General features: G+C 47.0%; 1 protein-coding gene across 3 annotated transcripts in view; it reads left to right on the top strand.

Annotated features, from left to right (window-relative positions):
- LOC121444492 (tyrosine-protein kinase SYK) overlaps positions 1 to 19,037 on the top strand; it is a 73,112-nt gene extending 54,075 nt beyond the window's left edge. For all 3 annotated transcript variants that reach the window (XM_041646305.1, XM_041646303.1, XM_041646304.1), the window contains 7 exons: positions 3,179 to 3,266; positions 4,303 to 4,480; positions 8,804 to 9,013; positions 11,965 to 12,154; positions 13,054 to 13,194; positions 14,629 to 14,741; positions 15,445 to 19,037. In XM_041646305.1, the coding sequence (XP_041502239.1) occupies positions 3,179 to 3,266; positions 4,303 to 4,480; positions 8,804 to 9,013; positions 11,965 to 12,154; positions 13,054 to 13,194; positions 14,629 to 14,741; positions 15,445 to 15,517 (993 nt within the window). In that variant the 3' untranslated portion in view covers positions 15,518 to 19,037. The remainder of the gene's footprint in view (positions 1 to 3,178; positions 3,267 to 4,302; positions 4,481 to 8,803; positions 9,014 to 11,964; positions 12,155 to 13,053; positions 13,195 to 14,628; positions 14,742 to 15,444) is intronic.
- The last annotated feature ends 232 nt before the right edge of the window (positions 19,038 to 19,269 follow it).

Here is a 19,269-nt window from a genome sequence, read left to right as displayed (position 1 = left end):
GTGAGTTGGTGGGAAGTAGCAGCGAGGTGAGGCTGTCAGCTGTTCTTGATGCAGAAAAGATGATGCCCGAGAAGGGGCAGACCACCAAACACCTTTGGAGAGACTGATGATGCAGGCCAGGGTTGCCTACCCGCAGCGCGCTCCTCTCTGCAGTTCACATTTCCCTCCGTTTTAACACTGGCCCATACTTGGTTGGTTGTCATTGTGCCTTTGTGTTCCTTTCTTTAAAAGAGCCATAGTCCTGGAGGCTTTGCTTCCAGAGCGTTTAGTGATGACAGTGGTCCCAGCAAAGGCCTGTTCTCAAGTACTGTGGGAAAGCTAAAAGTGTGGCCTTGTGTCTTCATCTATGTCACAAAGCAGCCAACTGCTCTTTTAACTATCCCAGTGGAAAACCACCCATTCCTTCTACAGAACGTGCCCCAAGTTGGATGCCGTTATTGCCCCAATCCCATAGGTCTCTGCCTGTGCATGAGGCAGGAGGTGGTGGGGACCTGCTGAGGGCTGAGACATCCAGATGAGAAAAGTTATGTATCCCTTGGAGGGTCTTGGGGGTCTCTGTTTCTGGATCAGGAATGCTCATTCTCAGAGGATGCTTTGTAATGGGTCGAATAGAAATGAGGCCTTGTGCTACACCCATATAAGTGGAAGCCGACTCTCCAAAGCCCTTTCCTGTGTCTATCAGACAGACACAGGGATAGCACCTGTCAGTGTGGATATGAACTCCCTGCAGGAGCTTGGATGATCTGGGTCCCTTGCCACCCATTCCCACTTGCTTCTGATACACTGCCATTTTTTCAGTGATTTTTCTAAGTCCCTAAACTCTGCTTTAAAAACATCCCTAGCAGATTTTGTTAGGAAATTGTGGGTGCTGGTTTATTGTAACAAGCCATTTGAAGTCCTCTTACCTTGGAGACTATTCTAGAGAGGCTGTGTGCAGCCCAGGAACAAGGCACTGAAGGGCAGAGGGCAGGAGCTCTTCAAGCCATAGGAAGGGATAGACCTGTTTTCCCCATCTTGGGGTATCCTTTAACTCCATGGTGGGCCAGAGTGTGTCTTGGGAATCTCAGAATGTACAAAGAAAAATTTTTTTAAAAAAAAAAAACACTTAAAATTGTCATTGTGCTAACCTGAAAACATTTTTAAAGACTCTTTGTGGCTGGAGTTTGTTTATAGAGGGAGAATAGCAGGGTGGGAAGGATAGATACGGTAGGAATTACTAAGTATGAGCTAAGAGAGTTGTCCTTAGCCAGGGCAATGGTAGTATAAGTGATAAGAGGGATCCAAGCAACACCCAACACTACTGAAGTCATATGTAAAAGTTTAAGAGGGTCTTAAGAGATTTACCTGGACCTAGTTCCCTCTCTGAGTGCAGAGACTCAAGAGAGAATTCATTTAAAACTGTACATGTTTACATTTCACATTTCCCACTAATGAAAAGTTACTTTTAAATCTCTCTGTCAAACCGTCCATTATCCATCCATCCATCCATCCATCCATCCATCCGTCTGTTCAACTATCCATCCGTTTATCTGTCTGTCCATCCACTTATCCATCCACTCATCCATCCACACACCCACACACCTCTCTATCCATCTATACATACATACATACACACACATACATACATACATACATAAACACATACACACACATACATACATACATGCGTACGTACACACATTCATCCACCCACCTATTCATCCAGCACCCATTCTTTCACATGCTTGTGTTGTGTGTTTTTCCTAAGCCCCCGTTACAGCATGGCGCCGCTGCTGAGCTTTGATTTAAAGCCTACCTTTGCATAACTTCTGCTCTGTTGTCGTGGTTAGTTCTGTTATACAACCCAGCAGGAGTGTTTGGACAAACCACAAGAAAGTGAATCCAGTGGCATCTCCATGGCATCTGAAACCAGACGTCCTCTGACTTCATTGAAAGGTCCTTTGCCACAGGCATTGCCAGCCTCTACCTCATGGCAAACACTGTGTAGCTGGGAAGTCAATGTATCTTGAGAGACACATGTCCCTGTGCTCGTAATGACACAGTGTGACTCTGTTGTTAAATTGTGATGTGTGAGAATGTCATGTTAGTGAGACAAGAGAATTGAATGTGAGCTTCACGACAGTGGCTGTGTAATGTTAGCTGAGTGTCTCTGTTTCTTTAAATCCCCCCAAACCTGGTGCTGTCTCATTTCTTCATGGCAATATGTGGATCTGATAAGGTAAATAGATGTGCACGATAAACAAAAATGGGGGGAGGGGAGGAGAGTTCAAGCCCAACAGTGGTTTGCTGGTGAGACGAGTTTAGTAGCCATCATCTTGTTTTAATCTGTGGGTTGAGATGGGTCAGAAGAAGAGAAAAATGTTTCAAATGGAAAATCCATAGGAATACAAGGAGAGTTTCCCCTCCACCTGCTTCACAGGGCAAATCGCTCTTAATGGAGTGAGGGAGAATCCCCTCGCCTATATATAAATGTCTACAAGCCAGTGAGGCTTTCCTTCAGCTTCTGCCTCAATGACCAGTCACAGGTAAAAAGGAGGAGTTCCTCTGCTTCAGGAAGGCAAAGAGAACTTCTCTTGTGGCCTGGCACGTGCCTGCTGCAATCATCGCTGTCTTGTGGCACGGCACGTGCCTGCTGCCTGTCCTCACTAACTTTATCGTTATCATCAATGGCAGCAGTGCACAGGGTGGGGGTGGGGATTCGGCAGGATGCATCCTTCTTTGGGGCTTGTAGCTAAGTGGCCTGGGCTACCCTGTGGCATCAATGCCTTGTGTCTAAATCTGTATGGAAGGGAAACAGGTGGACACAGCTCGACTTTGCTTTTTAAATAACTTCCACATGAAATTAGGCAGCAATAAATCCGTGGGGAACGTACGAGGTTTTCCCATCTTTGGGGAGGTGGGAAACACACACAGAGGGCACATAATTGGGAAGGAAGTTCTACTGGAATGAGAAGAATGGATTCTCTCCCTCCAGTTCTGAGGCCATGTCAGGGGTGGGTGCTGTAAGGCATGAGCCTGTCTAACCTTCTCAAGTCCAAACAGTTGCCTGAAGACTGAGATAAGCCTTCTGACCTCTTCTTAACTCTTCCTCTGTCTCCTGCATAAGCTAACCAGTGATCATTTGAGAATAATAGCATCCGTGCAGAAATGATAACATACTGTCATTCCTGTGCTCCAGACTGCCACACCCCAAGGGAGTCGTCCTGAGAGTACCGTGACCTTCAACCCCTATGAGCCAACAGGAGGGTCCTGGGCCCCGGACAGAGGTGAGAGATGTGCTTTTACTCAGTAAACCTTCAGAGAAGGGTGCACACATGCTTGTCAGTGTGTGGAGTCAGCTTACAAATTCAGGGCACTGTTCCAAATCTCCCTTATGGTGAGGGTCAACACTAGGCAGCAGCGATGTCCAGTCACAGTCAGAAGACATCCCTTATCCATAAAATAAGCAGTCTGTCAAGTGAAAATGGTCTTTTACAATTAAAACAAGCAACAAGATCCCAACAGTTGTCACCATTGACAGCACCATGCTTCTGCTTCAAATCCTGTGTCTGTCACACTCCATAGACCAGTTGCCTTTCTTGGAGGAGCATGTGGTCTTGACAGAAGATATGACTCACAGTCACGATGACTGGGAGGCCACAGACGTGACTTACTCCCAGAATTGAGACCTCTGGTTGGTTTTCTTGGGTTCATGAGTGTATCTATGTTGTTATTTTTTTTTGAAGTGAGCTTGAGGTTTGTTTATTGCTATAAATTGCCTCCAGAGGCTTAAAGCAGCAAGAGGTAATTCTCTCTCTTAATGTATTCCTTGTGGCTGGAGATGTGGCTCACGGTAGAGGTCTTGTCTGGAATGTATGGGAGCCTTGGGTTTCTTTCCCAGCACTGCAAAAGTCAGGTACAGTGTCCCACATGTCATCAAGGCCATTGTTGGATAGATGTTGAGTTTCCCGGTCCTTCTCACAGTTTGGGAGCCTCAGGACAGCGGGACGCCATCCTTAGCATATCAAATATTAAGCATTTTGGCTTTTCATAGCCTTGCCTTGGAGAGCACATGCATCATGGTTCAGTTATAAAAAAAACAGCAAGGATCATGTCCTCGGTGGCACCTCTTCACAGGAGGATGTCAAAGACTGTTCACAGAGGGTCACAAAGAATGTTCTTAAAGCCTAACTGGTGTAGAAGACCCATCTCCCCTTGCTTCAGTTCTCACTTGCCTGTAAATGCCCCATAAGACCACAGGAGTGGAGGGAAGGGGTCACAGGTGCCCTGTCTGGAGTTATGTGTTACCTAATTGCCTTGCAGGCCTTCAGAGAGAGGCCCTGCCCATGGACACAGAGGTGTATGAGAGCCCTTACGCCGACCCCGAAGAGATCCGGCCCAAAGAGGTCTACCTAGACAGAAGCCTGCTAACCCTGGAGGACAATGAACTGGGCTCTGGTAACTTCGGGACCGTGAAAAAGGGATACTACCAAATGAAAAAGTAAGTACCGTTACCCATTGTGTTACTGTCAGTCACCATCATGTGAGCAGGCAGCATGGAAAACTTCAAGAAATGCACTGAGAATGTTCATCTAATCCCAGATGTGAAGTTTAGCCTAGCATGGCTTAGTACTTTTTCACTAGCATTATATGTATTCATTTTGAAATTATGTCTTATTGTGTATGTGCACATATGTCCCAACATTCATCTCATGTGGTCACGGGACACGTAAGTTGGTCCTCTCTTTCTCACCTGGGTTCCAGGAACTAAACTCAGGTCATCAGGCTTGGCAGCAAGCTCTGTAATCAACTCTTCCCTTTTGCCCACCTTCATTTCCGACTCTTTTGTAAAGAAAGCACCCTTTGTGTGTGCTAACTGTAGTCACAGTAATGAAATGTTTGTGTTAGTACATGTGCCTCGTAGAAAATAACTAAATAGAAATAAGCAAATTCATAAGAAAATATGACTATGTTGTACCTCCGAAACATGACTACCTGCAACTAACCTTGGTATAGGCATTTGCTGGATCTTTATATGTTTGTAAAACTTTGGTTTCTGGTGCCTTGCGTCCTGTGTACAAGCACAGAGGCCATTTTTAAATAGATGTATTTAAATCACAGTCACTTTTAAAGTTGAATATTAAGAGAGAGAGAGATGACTCAGAGGTTAAGAGGGTATACTGCTCTTCCTTGGAACCTAAATTCACTCTGCTGTACCCAGATGGCTCACAGCTGCCCTTAACTCCAGCTCCAAGGACTCTGATGCCCTCTTCTGGACTCTGAGGGTGTAGGAGGAAGGCCCGCTTGTTTGTCCTGGCTGCCCGGCTAGCTTAGCCCTGAAATAACCACACAGAAACTGTATTAATTAAATCACTGCTTGGCCCATTAGCTCTAACTTCTTATTGGCTAACTCTTACGTATTAGTTTAACCCATTTATATTAATGTATATCACCACGCGTTCGTGGCCTACCAACAAAGTCTCAGAACATCTATCTCCAACAGTGGGTCCGTGGCATCTCTCTGACTCTGCTTTCTTCCTCCCAGAACTCAGTTTGTCTTCTCTACCTACGTAAGTTCTGCCCCCTCAGGCCAAGGAAGTTTCGTTATTCATTAACCAAAACAAGCAACACACAGAAGGAATTCCCACATCGCTGAGGGTACCTGCACTCAACATGCATATACCAACGCAGACACACACTTAGATACAAAATTTAAAACAAACCTTTTGAAAAACTGAATATGTGAACCTACTATTCTCATTCAAACCACCCTGTAAAGTTATCAATTGCTTTCTTACATTCCTGTAATGAGGTCTTATTCTCTTGTCTGTAAAAGAGCCCAAATGTTGGAAAATGAGGAGTCTCAGAAAGTCTCTTCCTGAGCCAACATAAACAAATGTTTGGACACCAGAACAACGGCAGTCTCATGAAATTAGTGGGTCATCACTTTCTCTTGGACTTCTCTAGAAAAGATGGTATTTTCTTTTGTAAATATTTAGAGGAATTGAGACTTTTTTAAAAAACATAAATTTGGATCCCTACCTCACACCATAGATGCAACAAGAAACCTAAATATAAAAGTCAAAGTAGGAGGCTAGAGATGACAGAATGGAACCTCTCATGGTTCCAAGAGGACCCAGAGAGTCTCCTCAGGAACTGAACTGTCTAAATGCACTTGTAAAGACCATGGACCGCATCCCAAATTAGTACAACACTAGTGTGTGTGCTTTTCTGGTGTGTCTATCCCACTTATTCTGTTATTTGATGCATTCTATTTTTTTAGGTGTGTGTATGTGTGTGGCTGTAGTGTGTGTGTGTATACACGCATGCAGGTATGGGGATTGAGGGATCAAACTTCAGTACTCAAGCTTGGCAGCATGCAGCTTTACCTACAGAATCTCTCACGGCCCCTTAACTGACTGTTTTTATTCTCCAGTTTGAAGGTCCAGCAAAAGAACCACTCTCATTCTTGTAGATATTTTATCACAAGTATAGTTTTTCAAATCATACATAGCTAATATTTGTTCTTTCATTTAAACCACATTTTGTTATAAATATTTTCAAGAGTTCAGTATGATTCATGTGATATTTTTTATGAGAAAATGAAAAAAATCTGTATTTTGGAAACACATTGAGGGCTGCTTAAATTTAACAGTGCCCACTGGGAGAGAAGTGTGCCTTTAATCTTTAACATTGTGTGAGCTTTGAACTGGGCATGGTGGCACCACCTGTGATCCTCAGCACCCCAGAGGTAGAGGCAGGAGGACCAGAAGTTTAAAGTCAACTGCCACTTACAGCAAGCTTGAGACCAGAATGGATTACATAAAACCCTGTCTCAAAAAGAAACAAACAAAAAAAAGTAAAACAATGTATGCTCTTTAATTCTGGGCCCAGACACCCATTTTCAATACTACAAATGTATTCACATATGCATATAGACATAGCCTAGCCAGTAAATCACATGATGTTGCTGGAAGTTATATGTATGGCATAGCTGGTGAACCTTATAGAAGCTGTTTTAGTATTTTTCAATTGGGGACTTTCCTCAGCTTGGAATATTCTGTATCACTGTCTGCTACCCTTGTTTACAGGTAGTGGGACATTGTTCCTCTGTCTATCAAAGAGCAATAGATTGGAAACCTGGCTACTACAGAGGCTAACCCTGGCAGATGTAAACAAGTGTCTACTTACAGAGCACCAACCACAAACCAGAGTACAATTCCCCCAGAGTTCACCATGGGGGACTAGTGAGTTATCAGACTGACTTCAGAGCATGTATGAGGGTTGCTTACGGGAATTGCACCACCAAGAAGTCTGGCTTCTACAGGGATGTGTATAGTCCCTGTCTTGGGTAGGGTTTCTGTTGCTGTGAAGAGACACCATGAAGGAAAACATTTAATGGGGTGGCTTCTATTTTCAGATGTCCATTATCGTCATGGTGCGACATGGTAGCATGCAGGCAGACTTGGTGGTAAAGAAGTAGCTAAGAGTCCTACATTTTGACTTGCTTGCAACAAGAAGTGGTCTGAGACATTAGATGGTCTCTTGAGCATTTATGAGACCTCAAAGCCCACCTCCACAGTGACACACTTTGTTCAACAAAACCACACCTCCTCCAACAAAGCTATAGTATCATTCCCTTTGGGGGCCATTTTCTTTCAACCCACCACAGTCCCCCCACATATGACCTCACACACTCCTGCTAAGCTTCAGGGTCTGTGTGCACTAGCACCTCCCAAGACCATGAGTCTTTGTTCAGTTAGGACAGAATCTCATAGAGACGTCTGGGAGGTGCCAGAGAGAGCGGCAGGAATCCAGGTGACAATCCAGTGGTCATCCCCGCCCTTTCTTCCGCCGAGCAAAGTGACAGACAATGCTGGTCTTGCTGCCCTCTTGCAGAAGACATAGCTGATCTGATAGAAATGACAGCTGTTATATTTAGAGGGAATTAAAGACGACCTGAAAGTTCGGGGCCTCCCATCTCTACCTCTGGGGTGCTGGGGTGCTGGGGGCCACAGGTGTGCACTACCAGGTTCAGTTCAAAACTCACACATTGTTAAACCTCAGAGTTAAAGATAAAGAAAGTCTCTCCCATTGGGCTTTGTTGGATTGAAGCAAGTCCCAACATGTTTCCAAAATATAGATTTTTCATTTTCACATTAAAATATCACATGGATCATGCCAAACTCTTGAAAATTTTCTAACAAAATGTGGTTTAAATGAAAGAACAAGCGTTAACTATGTGTGATTTGAGAAACTACACCTGTGATAAAATTTCTGCAAGAATGAGAAAAATGGTACTAGCCATTTTTAAGTGTGTGTGCATGTGTGTGTGTACTTAGGTGTATGTATGTCCACGGTGCATGCAGGTACTCCTGCCACAGCACCAATATAGAGGTCAAAGGACAATCCTGGGTGTCACTTCTTACTTTTCTATCTTGCTTGAAACAGAGACTCTTGGGGTTCACGGCTGACCCCTTGGTGTCCATGGATTCTCCCATGTTTTCGTGCCTTAGAAGTGCTGCCATTACAGTCTTATGCTGCTATATCCAACTTCCTGTGGGGCCTGAGGATCTGAACTCAGGTCCTCACTCTTACATGGCAAGCACCTTACACACTGAGCTGTCCCCCTCAGCCTGTGGCCACTTTCTGAATGGCTTTAAGAGACTCTCATTCTGTAGCGCGTGTGTCAACATTTCCCCACCCTGATCAACCCTGGCATTGTGCATTCCACGACCCCAGCCACACCCGGGCATCATGCCTCACGGAAGAGAACTTCTAGGCAGTTTGGACAGTTTCTCATGAGCTACAATCTGTATTACAGAGTTGTGAAGACAGTGGCTGTGAAAATCTTGAAGAACGAGGCCAACGACCCCGCTCTGAAGGATGAGCTGTTAGCAGAGGCAAACGTCATGCAGCAGCTGGACAACCCCTACATTGTGCGCATGATCGGAATCTGTGAGGCCGAGTCCTGGATGCTGGTGATGGAGATGGCGGAGCTGGGGCCCCTCAACAAGTACCTGCAGCAGAACAGGTGCCGTGGAGCTCAGGTGCACAGGAGCTGTGCGCTGGCCCCCCTTGGGCTGTGCTGGGTCCTGATTTCTGTAGGAAGCTCTCTCTCTCTCTCTCTCCTCCCCACTTCCTACATTCCTACATTGTTCCATGCTCAGGGAATTGAGAAACCTCATGGAATGAGGGGAGATGCAGCCTTTAGATTCAGTTCTCTCTCTCTCTCTCTCTCTCTCTCTCTCTCTCTCTCTCTCTCCCCCCTGTGTATACATCTGTTGGAGCACACCTAAGTGAATGTATGGGGGGGGCAGAGGTCAATGTAGGATGTCATTCTCTCTCCTCTATCATTCTCCCTCCTATTATTGTTTATTTATGAGCATATGCCTGTGTGAGTGTGTGCCACATGAATGCAGATACTCACAGAGGCCAGAAAAGAGTGTCAGATCCTTTGGACCTGGAGTTACAGGCAGTTGTGAGCCTCCCAGCCAAGTTCAGGCCCTATACAAGAACAGCACGCATTCTTAACCACTGAGCTATCACTTAGAATCTCCGCCTGATCTTTTGAGACAGGGTCTCACTGACTCTGGAGCGCACCGATTCAGACAAACTGGGCTGGCTCTGGAGCCCCAGGGATTCCAGGTTCCTACTGCCATGCCTGGCTTTTATCTGAGTGCTGGGAATCCCCAACTCAGGTCTTCTTTCATCCTTGTGCATCAGACACTTTACCAACTGAAGCATCTCCCTAGCCCTGGCAGAAAACAACTCTCACTATCATTTGGTCTTGAATCTCTGCCCAGTGATAAAATCCTCGAGGTGTGTGGGCAGGGCACCTTCTGCAACAGGCAGAACATTCTTCCTAGGTAAACACCGTGAATGAGCATCTTCCTGGGGTACCAGTCTTGTCTCCTCTTGCTGATCTCCTGAGTACCTGCATCTCAGGAGCAGGCTGCTGTTCACTGATTGCTCATCAGTGGTCTAGGCACAGCTGCTCTAAGGCTGTGGTCAACACAGAGAAACTCCTAGAAGGAACCAAATTCAGTGGCTTAGCTCATCACACTGTTGCAGCATTGTTTGTACTTTAGCTGTTGCCTTCGACTCTGTGGAAAGAGGGTGTGAACCCTTCTTTACAGGCAGGGAATGGAAACACAGAGCCAATTTTATAAGGTAAGCCCAGCCCAATGGGGGGCGTGTTCGCCTCGGGCTAATGTTTACGTATAAATCTGGTGGGTGTGAGTCCCGCCAGTCCCTTTTTCTATTTCCTGCCTATCGCTGGATCCCTGGTGTTGTAAGCTATCCCTTCATTAAAATTTGCTGTTTCATATTAAGCTAGCCTGGTTATTACGCCGAATACACAATTTATAACCTATCCAGTTTGAAACAGGGATTTAGAGTCATCTCTGACTCCTCTGAGCCAAGGCTGACCACTTCTCACTTTATACACCCGTTCTTTACTATTTCCAGTATATGGGTGTGAATATGAGTGTTTGTGCAGGTGCAAGCGGTGGAGGCCAGAGGTCAACCTAAAGCAGTTCCGGTACCCTGGAATATTGCCTGTCTCCTTTGAGACAGAGGTCTCTCATTGGCTGGAGTTCATCGATTATGCCAGACAGATTGGGCAGCGAGCCCCAAGAATCCACCAGCTTCACTTCCCCAGCGTTCAAACTGCAAGCATGGGCCCCTATACCTGGCTTTATTTTCACACAGACTCTGGGCATCAAACTCGGGTCCTCATGCTTGCAGGATGAGCACTTTGCCAACTAAGCTGTCTCCGCAGCCCTGTGTGACTTTCTGTACATGTGTAAAAATGAAACACATTGAGTGTCGTGAGAACGGTGTTCAGTCTGGAGCGGCTGTGCAGCAGAGAGATGACCTGCCACACTCAGGCCTGCAGTGATGTTTTACTTATGCTTTAACAAATAAAGCCTGCCTAAAAATCAGAAGGGCAACGCTAAGGCACTAGAGTCAGGCAGTGGTGGCACACACCTTTAATCCCAGGACTTGGGAGACAGAGGCAGATGGATCTTTGTGAGTTCAAGGCCACCCCAGTCTCCACAAGATCAATGCAGAAACAAATCCAGGTGATGGTGCCTTACACCTTTAATCCCAGCACTAGAGGGAATGTAAAATGGAAGGAGAGAGGGGCTGAGTCTGCTGAGTCTTCTTTGTGAGCCGCCACTGCCTGACCTCTAGGGGCTTAGCTTTGCCCTTCTGATCTTTAGGTGAGCTTTATTTATTAAAACATAAATAAAACATCACTACCCATGCCTCCCGTGATTGTTTTCTCATGTCTGTGCCTAGCAAATGTGTGTGCATACACATGTGCATGGGTGTGCATGCCCATGCACACATGCAGAGGCTAGAACACTGTGTCCTCTACTACTTTCTGCTCTGCTCCCTGAAGACACAGCCGGTATGGTAGGTAGCACTTGTCTTTAATTACAACACCAGAGAGACAGAGCTTGGTGGGTCTCTGTGAGTTTGGTGGGTCTCTGTGAGTTTAGAACCAGCCTGCTGATCTACATAGCAAGATCCAGGCTATTTTGAACCACACAGTGATGCTCTATCTCAAAAAAAAAAAAAAAACAACAACCCAAAAAACCAAAAACCAACCAACTAACCAAACAAACAAAAAACAAAACCAAAAAACAGGAAGTTTTGCTATTTTGTTTAGGTTTTTTTGTTTTGTTTTTGTTTTGTTTTGTTTTGTTTTGTTTTGTTTTTTTGGCTATGCTGGTAGCCAGCAAACCTCAGGATCTTCCTGACTCCACCCCCTACCAGTGTTGGGATTACAGGCACAGGTGGCCACATCCAGCTTTTTCACATGGCTTCTGGGAATCAAAATTTAGGTCCTCATCTCATGCAGCATGTGTTCTTACACTGATCCATCTTCCCTCTTTATACATGTACACAGGGAACATAGCTGTGTGTTTGCCATGACCACTGACTACTCTTACTAACAGCAGCCTGTGGTTCTAGGCACATCAAGGATAAGAACATCATCGAGTTGGTTCATCAGGTTTCCATGGGGATGAAGTATTTGGAAGAGTCCAATTTCGTGCACAGAGATCTGGCTGCAAGGAATGTGCTTCTGGTCACCCAACATTATGCCAAGATCAGCGATTTCGGTCTTTCCAAAGCCCTTCGTGCGGACGAGAACTACTACAAGGTAGGACAGCTTGGTGCAGGCTCGTGACAGCAGGGTGAGGGACAGTTCAGTGCAGGCTCATGACAGGAGGTCATAAAAGTATTGAAAGATAAATGTATGCTCTCTGTGTTTTATTATTGTGGAAATCTCACCAGTAACCTTGGAACTAGCTCTTGAAGACCAGGCTGGCCTCGAACTCACAGAAATTTGCCTGCCTCTGCCTCCCGAGTGCTGGAGTTAAAGGTGTGAGCCATCAACACTCAGCAATGGGAAAGTAGTCTTAAGATTAATTCTGTTGATCAAGAAATGAAATCCAAAAATACTTAACATATCTCAGCTGAAGACTTACTCAGACTAGCATCTTCTGTTTCTTTTTTTTTCTCACATTTATCTATCTTGTGGTGTGTTTGTAGGCATGTGTGCCACAATGTACCGATAGAGACTGGAAGAAAACTTATAGGAGTTTATTCTCTCCTTCTACCGTGTCTGTCCCAGGAATTGAACTCAGATCTTCAGGCTCGGCAGCAGGCACCTTACCCACTGAACCACCTTGCTAGCCCTGAATTTTGAGTTTTGAAAAAAAGGATAGAATGCTTGTGCTAACTTACTTTCATAAATACAAGTCAAACAAGTTGATTTTATTTTTTAGACATGCTTTCATGCAACCCAGGCTGGTTTCACAGGTACTGAGTTCTAGGTTTATAGTCACGCACCACCATGATTGGGTTACACTGTACTAGGGCTCCAACTGAGGGCTTCATGAATGCCCCAGAACTGGTTGATCCTTGGAAGATTTTTCTGAGTCCCTTTCCTTCGAGCTGGCACTACGGGTTTCAGCAGAGGTTTTTCTCTGCCCTGCTTCTCCCACCCAACTCCTGCTTGCATTGACACGAGCACACCTGACTTCGCTCTGCTCCCAGGCCCAGACCCACGGGAAGTGGCCCGTGAAGTGGTACGCCCCCGAATGCATCAACTACTACAAGTTCTCCAGCAAGAGTGACGTCTGGAGCTTCGGAGTCCTGATGTGGGAAGCGTTCTCCTACGGGCAGAAGCCTTATCGGGTGAGCCGCGCTCAGCTGTGTGTCTCATGTCTCAGCCTTGTGGCCTTAGGAAAACATCACTCGGTGTTGGGCTATTGCCACAAGAACCTGGGGACACTCTGGGGTTGCTCATCAGCCTCTAACAGTGGGCAGCTAGTACAACCTTAGCTTACAGTAACCTGGAAATGACACTTGGTGCTAAGTGAACATATTTTCACTGTGTGTTAATACACACTTACCAGACACAGCCCCAGACCATTCTTCTTGAGAGTTATAATAGAAATGGTGACACTGACAGCATCAACTACGTTAGCTGTTGTTATGTGCATTCTCGTGTGTGTGCATATGTGTGTGTGCATATGTCTGTGCATTCTCGTGTGTATGCATATGCGTGTGTGTGCATATACATGTGCATTCTGGTGTGTTTGCATAAGTATGTGCATTCTCGTGTGTGTGCATATGCATGTGCATTCTCCTGTGTTCTCATATGTGTGCATATGTGCGTGCATTCTCATGTGTGTTCTCGTGTGTATGCATATGCGTGTGTGTGCATATACGTGTGCATTCTGGTGTGTTTGCATATGTATGTGCATTCTCGTGTGTGTGCATATGTGTGTGTGCATATGTCTGTGCATTCTCATGTGTATGCATATGCATGTGTATGCATATACGTGTGCATTCTGGTGTGTTTGCATATGTCTGTGCATTCTCGCATGTGCATATGCATATGTGTGTGCATTCTCATGTGTATGCATATGCACGTGTGTTCTCATGTGTGTGCATATGTCTGTGCATTCTCATGTATGGATATGTGTGTGTATTCTCATGTATACATATTGTGTGCATTCTCATGTGTATGCATATGCACGTGTGTTTCTCATGTGTGTGCATATGTATGTGTTGAGACATCATTCCTCAGGGACTACTTGCCTTGCTGTTTGTGGTAGTCTCTTTCTTAGCCTGAGTTCATCCAATAGGCCAGGCTAGCTGGCCAGCAAACCCCAGGGATCTGCCTGTCTCTATGCCACCAGCACTGGGATTACAAGCATTCACTGCCACTCTTGACTGTTTACATGGGCTTTGGGGATTGAACTCAGGTCCTCGTGCTTGCAAGGTAGCACTTTGCAGACGAAACTAGTGTGTGTGTGTGTTTTCCTGGATGGTGCCACTCAGTAGATTGCCACACATGAAGGCCCTACATCCCATAAGGCCAGGCCCTAAATAAGGAATCAGAGCAGGAACCCCAAAGCCCCCCTTCTCCCCAAGTTATCCAACCCTTCTCACCAGGCAGCCACTTCTGACTGGATTCGGAGGAAGGGCCCCTAGCATTGTGACTGATGTCACTTGGTGTTGCACAGCCTGTGTCTGTGTCCCTCTGTCTGGGGGGGGGGGGGGGTGAGGTCCTTTGTTTGTTGGCAGGTGGTTTAAAAGCTTGTGTGCATGTTCATGTCTCAGGGGATGAAGGGGAGCGAGGTGAGCGCCATGCTGGAGAAAGGAGAGCGTATGGGGTGCCCTCCAGGATGCCCCCGAGAGATGTATGACCTGATGAACCTTTGTTGGACCTATGAGTGAGTACTCAACCCTGCCTTCCATTGGCCTGGATGTTTGCAGAAGCAGACGGCGTGGCTAGCGTCCTAATTATGTCTGTCGCCGTGATAAAATGTTTTGGCCAAAAGCTAACATAGGGGCAAAGGATTTATTTTAGGTCCGAACTCCAGATTACAGTCCATGGTCACAAGGCGGTCAAGGTGGCCCTAACTGAAAACATTTGGTCACACCGTCACAGTGGAGAGCTGAGAGAAAAGATGTCGTACATCCTTCTGTGCTCAGCTCACTTTCTCCTCCTTGAGAAAGTCCAAGAACGGTAACCCACGGCAGGCTGGGTCTTCATATCAAATAACATGATCAAGACAATTCCCTGACAGGCTGGCCTGTTCTAGACAGCAGTCCCTCATTGAGACTGCCTTCCCTAAGTGGTTCCAGACTGTGTCAACACGCGTGAACTGATGCATCTACAACGCAGGGACAAGTTAGTTGTTGAGACGACTAACTTCTGTAACATAGTACAAAATCCTTCTAGCTCACAAGGACACAGATCCTCCGGATCTTGTAAAATGCAGGCTTGAGTTCTGCAGGTTGGGATTGGGAAGGGACTTCAGACCACACTGGTACAGGGTGCAGTGACTGGCATTCACCACTAGGGGGCACAGTGAGCTAATCATGTTTCCACCCCTCTACCTACAAAGAGTAACACATCTCTTCCTCCTCCAGGGTAGAGAACAGACCGGGATTCACAGCCGTGGAGCTGCGACTTCGCAATTACTACTACGACGTGGTTAACTAACAGCTCTGGCACCTGTTACCGGCTGCCTTGGATCCTCGAGCGATCACAGAAACTTCATTCAGATGAACTGGCTTCCAGAGTTTCATCTCCCTCTGCCCAGGGTGAGAGCTAAGAAAAGTTAGGACTTACCTTCACAGCAGGTCTGGTCCTCCAAAACAGAGCAGCGGCCAATCCTCAGGGCCCATGGATTCATCTGTCTGGTTCTTGTTGCCCTCTGTGTGGTTTTCCTTATGGTCACAATCGGGAACTGTTTCTAAATCATCTTCTCATCATTCTGTGCCTCTGGGTCCGGGATTGCAATGTTCCCCTGAAGATCGGAAAAGTGCCCCGAGGCCTAAGCGAAGGAAATACAGTGAAAACTCAGCAGTGCAGCTGGCAATCACACAGGCGCGTAAGGAAAGCAACACGCCTGGACCCTGGTTTTGCTCTCACGCTGGAGACAGAAATACCACACGCATGAGACACACCGACTTGGCCGACCTGGCCCTGGTGTCTGCCTGCCTTCCTGCAGAATGACCTGAAGTCTGTCCCGTGTGCTTGCTGAGGGAGGCTGCCAGGGAAGGTGGGCTCCCTTGATCCTCTGCCACTGAGCACAGTCTGTCAGGCGTGGGTCAGACTCCCTTCCCTCTGCAGAGGGAGTGCAGCCAGGATCCCTTCTGAGTCCGTGATGGCATCTGCGTCTATCAGGTTCTTTTCTCGTTGCTGCCACAAAAGACCTGACAGACAAATTTAAGGGAGGAGGGGTCAGTTTGGGCTCACAGTGGGGAAAGGCCATCATGACTGAAAAGACATTACACCCGGAAGGAAAGACTTGGTGGTCTGAGCAGGAAGCTGGAAGGACATGGCATCCACCCTAGGGAAGCAAAGAATGAACAGGAAGTGGAGCCAGGCTACAAGGCCTCAAAGCCACCACCACCCCAGTGACCCACTTCCTTCACCAAGATCCCGCCTCCCAAAGGTTCCACAAGCTTCCTAGGCAGTCAGTGCTACCAGCTGGGGGTCAGGTGTTCAAATATGTGAGCCTTGGGGAGTGGGGAGAGGCATTTCACATTCAAGCCACAACAGGATCCACCCATTTCCTGTTGCTATAACTGAACACCTAGAAGGGTCATGGACAAAGAAGAGAAAGGTATCTGTGAGATGTGTGTGTGTCCCTTCTGAACTCCACCCATGAGGTGCAGCATGAGGCACGGGCCTTCCTGACAGAGCAGGTGAGCCATCTCAGCTGCCCTCCTCTTAGGAAAGCCCGGATCCCATCCTAGGGTCCCCCTCAGGACCCCACCTCATGCCCCAGAGGCCCCATCTCCAAACACCGTGCTAGTAAGTCTGGGTACTGAACCTTCAAACATGGACCCTGAGGGGACACGTTCATACCGGAGCAGAGGGCAACATGGTGCCCAAGACCCTCTCAAGATGAGTTCCTGAATGTAATTTTAATCCACAATAAAACCAGAGATTTGATCTTCTCCACAAAGAAGCCTGGCTAAGTACAATTCCGAGCCGAGGACACGCGACCTGAGATTTTCACTCTGTCCTCCTTATGTGTGGCTTGCTGTTTGATCACACACAAGGTGTCACCCCTTCTTAGCACTTTTGCCGAGGACCCTAAAATTACAAAGGCTGCATAGTCTTCATTCTGTGTCTGCGAATATACACAATTGACATCTCCACCTCAGAGACACTGTGACATAAACAGGCAGGGTTGGTGCGGGAAGCCCCACTGGAGGCGGGTGAGGAACGAGAGGGCGCCTCCAGTGCCTTTCAGACTATGAATGCAATAAACTTAGGCAGGAGCCTCTTAAAGGATCGTTAAGAAGTGCTTAGACACCATCACTGTGTTTGGAATTATGCTGACGGCCAGTCATCTTGTTAAAGAGGGAATCCCTATATGCTGGGCTCACTGAGCAGACCCGCAGAACACAGAATTGCTGATGAAGTTCCATGGGTCAGGCCACCTGCAGATTTAGAGTCAGGAAAGGAAGAAGCCGAAGTATTAATTATGGAGACAGGACCCTCCAAACCACATCTGAGCAAGTTCTCTGCTCCCGCTCTCCCCTACCCCCAGGGTGGGGATATAAAAAAGGTTACCTCGCAGGTTGGGGAGCACACGGGTGAGAACACTGTAAAAGTCTCTGGATTCCTTCTGGCCTCCCTAGCAGTGTCTCTCCTTTCCAGAGGTTTGGCACTGATCATTGTCTAGATATGACTGAGCAGGATGGAGCAGGATGGAGGCAGAGGCTTTGCCTTCCTCTAGGCCAAAACAGGCTCTCGTGTGCAGAAGTTGCACTGTGGCCAGTGTTCGACGCTCTCATCTGATGAAAACCATGTCTTGCTATCAAGACTGATTCTCCCTGCTGGGGCCACAGAGGCGGGCGGACAGGGAGAAGATCCTCCCTGGATGATTTAGACTACGTGGATACTCAGAATTTGCAAGATCAGAAACCAGCCAAGATCCTTGGCTGGGCCTCTCTTCACAAGCTTTCTATGATGACTGCAACCCCTTCCGCCTGGCAGCGGGGCTCAGTGAGTGCCTTTTACCTATGACCCTTTGCCAACAGAGGACAAGGAGCCTCCCAAGCTGCCTCACCGCACCCCGCTGACCACAAATACCAGATACCTCATGTGGAACTGAATGTCTCTCCAGTAAACACCCAATCCGGCTAATCCTTCAAATGGTCTGTGTGTGTACCGGGACATGTCCTCCCTGCACCCAGCCCTGCTTCGCGTGCCAGACAGTGACTCCATGGGGCTGTCAGCCCCTGTGATTGCAATGCTCCCTGCAGAGTGAAGCCCTGGTTGTCAGTGCCAGCAAGCGCTCCCAGTAGCAGTACAGAATGTTTCCTGTTTATTTCAGAAATTGTTTTGAATAAAGATCTACTATTAGTTTTGCAACAACTTTTATGGAAGTGGGTAGGGTACAATGGGCTAAACCTTCCACCGGAGTTGGCCAGCATCTTTCTGAGTGCAGCCTGCTTGCGAAATGTTGAGTGCTTGCCCACACTGCTACCCGTGGGTGGGAACAGAGCCCAGAGCTCACAGTGAAGTCCGGACATGGGAGGAAGCCTGCAAGAAGGGCCCGATCTTGTCAGAGAACATCCATGTCCCAATGACTCCTTCAACAGCCCTTCCCAGCGAACGACTTTGCTTCCACTTGGTCCTATCTCTTCAAGTTTATTATTTCATTTTTCATTTGTGTGTGCCTGTGCATGTGTGTAGGTGTGTTTGCATGTGAGTCATGTGTGAAAAGGTTCCTACAGAAACCAGGAGAGAGTGTTGGATCCCAGGCGCTAGTTACAGGTGGTTTTGAGCCATCCAACGTGAGTGCTGGGCAATGAACTCTGGGAGTCTAGAAGAGCAGCAAATGCTCCTAACCACCGAATCCCTCCAGCTACAGAGGCCTAAAAGTCTCATCACCTCACAGCAGGACCTCAGGCATAGCCTCTCTCTGCCTCTCTGCCTCCCTTCTCTATGACACATCCCAGAGCAATAAAACCTGCAGTTCTTTCAAAGAGAAAAAATTGATACCATTTGTATACAGCAGAGGGTGCTAGTGAGCCGACTTTGACAACTCGTTTCAACTTTATTTCCAGCCACTTGTTTTTAACTTTACAAAATGAACCCACAGGGAGAAAGCACACTTCCAGAGTCGCCACTGCCAAACCCAGAAAATAGTCCCTGGGATGTTCCAGCTACTGCCACTACCAGAGCTTGAAGCCTGAAGCCTGCAGAGCTCTTTGCTTTCTCTCTCTCTC

Source organism: Microtus oregoni, unplaced genomic scaffold (genome assembly GCF_018167655.1).
Source record: "Microtus oregoni isolate MIOR12 unplaced genomic scaffold, Mior012 000128F_ref0000496, whole genome shotgun sequence".
Lineage (NCBI taxonomy): Eukaryota > Metazoa > Chordata > Mammalia > Rodentia > Cricetidae > Microtus > Microtus oregoni.
The sequence above is the reverse complement of the archived record's forward strand: the minus strand, read 5'-3'. Positions and strand labels throughout refer to the sequence as shown.